Raw genomic sequence first — 3385 nt, 5'->3', positions numbered from 1 at the left:
ACTTTGGTCCCTGAGAAATTGTGGACCAAGTCTGTTTGGAAGCTATTTCTAGGCATGTGAAGGTGAAAACAGTAATTAGGATTAGCAAGCGTGGGTTTACCAAGGGTACTAGTCAACCAGATTGTCTGCTGTGATGGAAAGACTAGAACTGTGATTGAGGAGAGAAAAGCAATATGTCATCTACCTTGATTTCAACAAGGTTTTCACCATGGTGTCGAGGAGCATCTTTGTGTCTCATTTGGAACACTGCAATCTAGATGAGACTGCTGGGTAGATAAAAAGACAGTCTGGATCAATGAGCTTGGAGGGTCTGATTTGGGACATGTTGTGCTTAGTATGTTATCAGTGACCTGGCACAAGCAGAAATGCACCCTTAGCCACTTTACAGGTCTTCGATGTGCAGGGGTGTGCAGTCAGTATGTTTGAATACATGGCTGCTGTCTGAAGGGCCCAACATTTCTCAAAATTCTTAACAAAAGACAAACCCACCTTTCCATTATATGGGACGCCCACGGAAGAAAAGGGAATAAAATAACACCACTTCTTTGTATTTCTTAAATGAAACAGCATCTGTGGCATTGTTTGGAGAACCTGAAGTTCTGCGTTCTCCTTCAATGCTGAAATCCATGCGTGTGTGTGGATACTTCTTTGTGTTCTAATGAATGCTTCATAGGTTTGTTTTGTAAGTTAAAAGTTGAGCTATAGCAAACCTGTATCAGAAGAGGCTGGAAGGTATAAATTGTCTAGGTTTTTCACTTTTTATAAATTCTAACCTTGTCATTGAAATTCTTCAGGGAGAAATTTGGGGGCAGACCATTTCTCTAACTTGATCAGTAACACACTGTTCAGTTTTGTCTGAGAATTATACAAGTCTTCATTTTGTGTTTCTGGATTACATTTGACAATGCAATACTAAAAATGTTGAATATTGTTCCTTTCATTCCAGTTATTGAAGACAGACAATATGCTGCTGATGGAATAGCTAATAGTGACATAGGATGTTTATTATGTGCTTTCTTGGTGGGTTTGGGGTGGGGTTTTTTTTATTTGTTTTTAAAAGGAACGTGACCCCAGTTATTCTCTCTTACTCTACCTCATGATGACTCTGTAGAACCTGTAAAGCGTAGGTGAAAGGTGGCTAATTGGGAAAAACTTAAGTTTTAGACTTTGTGCTTTTGCTGGTTGTGAGGAATCATATACTCTGACTCATATCACATAACATTTGGAGATTGCACATGAAGTTGTTACTGAAAGATTGTATATAGGAAGTATTTACAAACATTTAATGCAGGGCGTGCTGCTGTTAAATGTATGAAATCGCCTCTGTAGAGCACTTTGTGTTTTAAATTTCTTTGTACAAGTAACTGTGTGTTTTGTTTCAGATTATGGAGCTCTGTGGTGCAACAAGACTTGGCTATTTTGGAAGAAGTCAATTTTACATTGCTTTGAAACTTGTTGCTGTGGCCCAGTCTGGTCTCCCTCTAAGAGTGGAAAGTTTAAATACAGGTAAATCACAGGATTGGGGGAAATTGAGCGGAATTATTGTACTTGGCTCACAGATTCTTGTAGAGTAACCTTGTAAATTAGCCTGGTATATCTTTTTATATCTGTTGCAAACTTAAAAAAACATTGTGGAGAGACTATGAGAGAGAGTATTTACTGCATAGGAAGCATATGAGGTGAAATATCTCACTGAATAAGTATTGTGTTCATCATGGGGTAAATGAACAACTACCTACTGACTATTGTGTAGGTACAAGTTCATTCTATAGATTACTAGTGTGAGAACTTGCGTGCTATATCCTCTGAATAAAGTACTAATAGGACTAGTGTGAATTGGAAGGAAAAGAAAAATGCAGCATTTGCAGGCTTTTATAGTTGCTGAGTTTATGAAGCCTTGATTGCAACAAATGAAAGGTCATCTTTTCTAAAGTCACATTCCTTCACGCTTGGCTTGATGGTTTTCTCCCTTCTTAGTGCAAATATGAAGATAGTGGTTTAAGACTTTTCTAGTGAAAAACCTGACCTGTAAAAGATCTTTGAAGTCTGTTATCAGCCAAAGCACCTGTTATCCTGCTCAAAGGTCAGCTGTGGCCTGGGTAGTGAAATAGGAATAGGAGAAAGAATCACTCCGGGAAGATGGTTCAGAAAAGAAAGAGCTTTGGTATGAGGCTCTACTGTAGCCTGCTGAGTGACATAAGTGGATCTGTGTCAGTGTTGCTCTGCAAGATAAAAAGAAACTTAGGAAGATGGCGTAGTGAGTTTTAAGCCACTGTAGCCCTTTGCAGCGTAATACGCAACTCACAACTTTAAAATATCTTTGGAGCACAGCTTTGCATTAAAGTGACCTCCCTAGTAGAACTGATGTCTGTAGAATACATGTTATGATATAAATTATATGTGCTAGTAATTAAAAGAAAGTTTAGGATTTTTTTGTTTAAAGGGTATATATTAAACAGAGTAGTTAAGGAGACTTAAATACAATCTGATAGGACTGAAGTATTTGACAAAGCTATAAAAAAGAAAGGAATTATTGTGTATACTTTTACAGTAATGTTTATTCTAGGCTCGTACAAACAGTATATACTACTGTCATGGTTTTTTGTAGCTTTTTGGAAAAGTGCATGGTTTCAGTCAACGTTTTGCTAGTATTCAAGTTCCTGTCTGCTCATGAGCCACCCTATGTTTATAAACCATTTCCCTAGTTTTCCTGATGAGTGTTCCCAAATCTAAAGCTTCAGTAAGCTGTAGCAGAATGCCATAGAATCAGAACATTGGAAAAGGGACCTTCGACTCTTAATATCCGATAGAACTGGGATTTGATGTAACATTTGTGGGATTTCTCATCAAATGCCTGTTGAAGAAGGCAAAGACTTAAACGTATGTAGCTTTTTCCAGGGTTTTTATATGCTTGATTTTATTTTAATGCAAGATACCTTAACTGGAAGGAGCTGTTCTAGTTAAAAAAGAAAAAAGAAAAAAAAAAACAACAAAGAAGAAATTTGAAGGAAGGAATTGAAATGAAGGTATAGAATTCATTCCAAAATATAAAATAAGTTGCTGTAAAACTAGCAGCTATTGGAACTCTTGTAATGGAATACATTTCCTTGATTCATGACAATACTAGAAATACTTGTAATGGTTGCTGGACTTCTAGGAATAATTTTCTGCAACTGGTTCCAAACCTACTAAATAGAACAAGTGCAATTGATAGAACATTTATTTTTACCCTAACTGTTTTTAGCTTTGGTTGTCTGTTGCCTTGGTTGCAGTGGTTCCAGTCCTGTCTATGAAGTTCCTGCTCCTAGGATGATTCAAGTGTTGTTGTAGCAGCTACTAAACAGCTAAAATATAGCAGGCTGAAGGCTCATAAAATGATTCTGAG

General features: G+C 37.2%; 1 protein-coding gene across 2 annotated transcripts in view; it reads left to right on the top strand.

Annotated features, from left to right (window-relative positions):
• Window positions 1-1385: 1385 nt before the first annotated feature.
• The window catches only part of REPS1 (RALBP1 associated Eps domain containing 1), a 51438-nt gene continuing 49438 nt past the window's right edge, over window positions 1386-3385 (top strand). For both annotated transcript variants that reach the window (XM_009882297.1, XM_009882296.1), the window contains exon 1: window positions 1386-1506. In XM_009882297.1, coding sequence (XP_009880599.1) covers window positions 1386-1506 — 121 coding nt within the window. The remainder of the gene's footprint in view (window positions 1507-3385) is intronic.

This window comes from Charadrius vociferus, unplaced genomic scaffold (genome assembly GCF_000708025.1).
Source record: "Charadrius vociferus isolate BGI_N301 unplaced genomic scaffold, ASM70802v2 scaffold13, whole genome shotgun sequence".
Classification (NCBI taxonomy): Eukaryota; Metazoa; Chordata; class Aves; order Charadriiformes; family Charadriidae; genus Charadrius; species Charadrius vociferus.
This window is presented reverse-complemented; position numbering and strand designations above follow the sequence as displayed.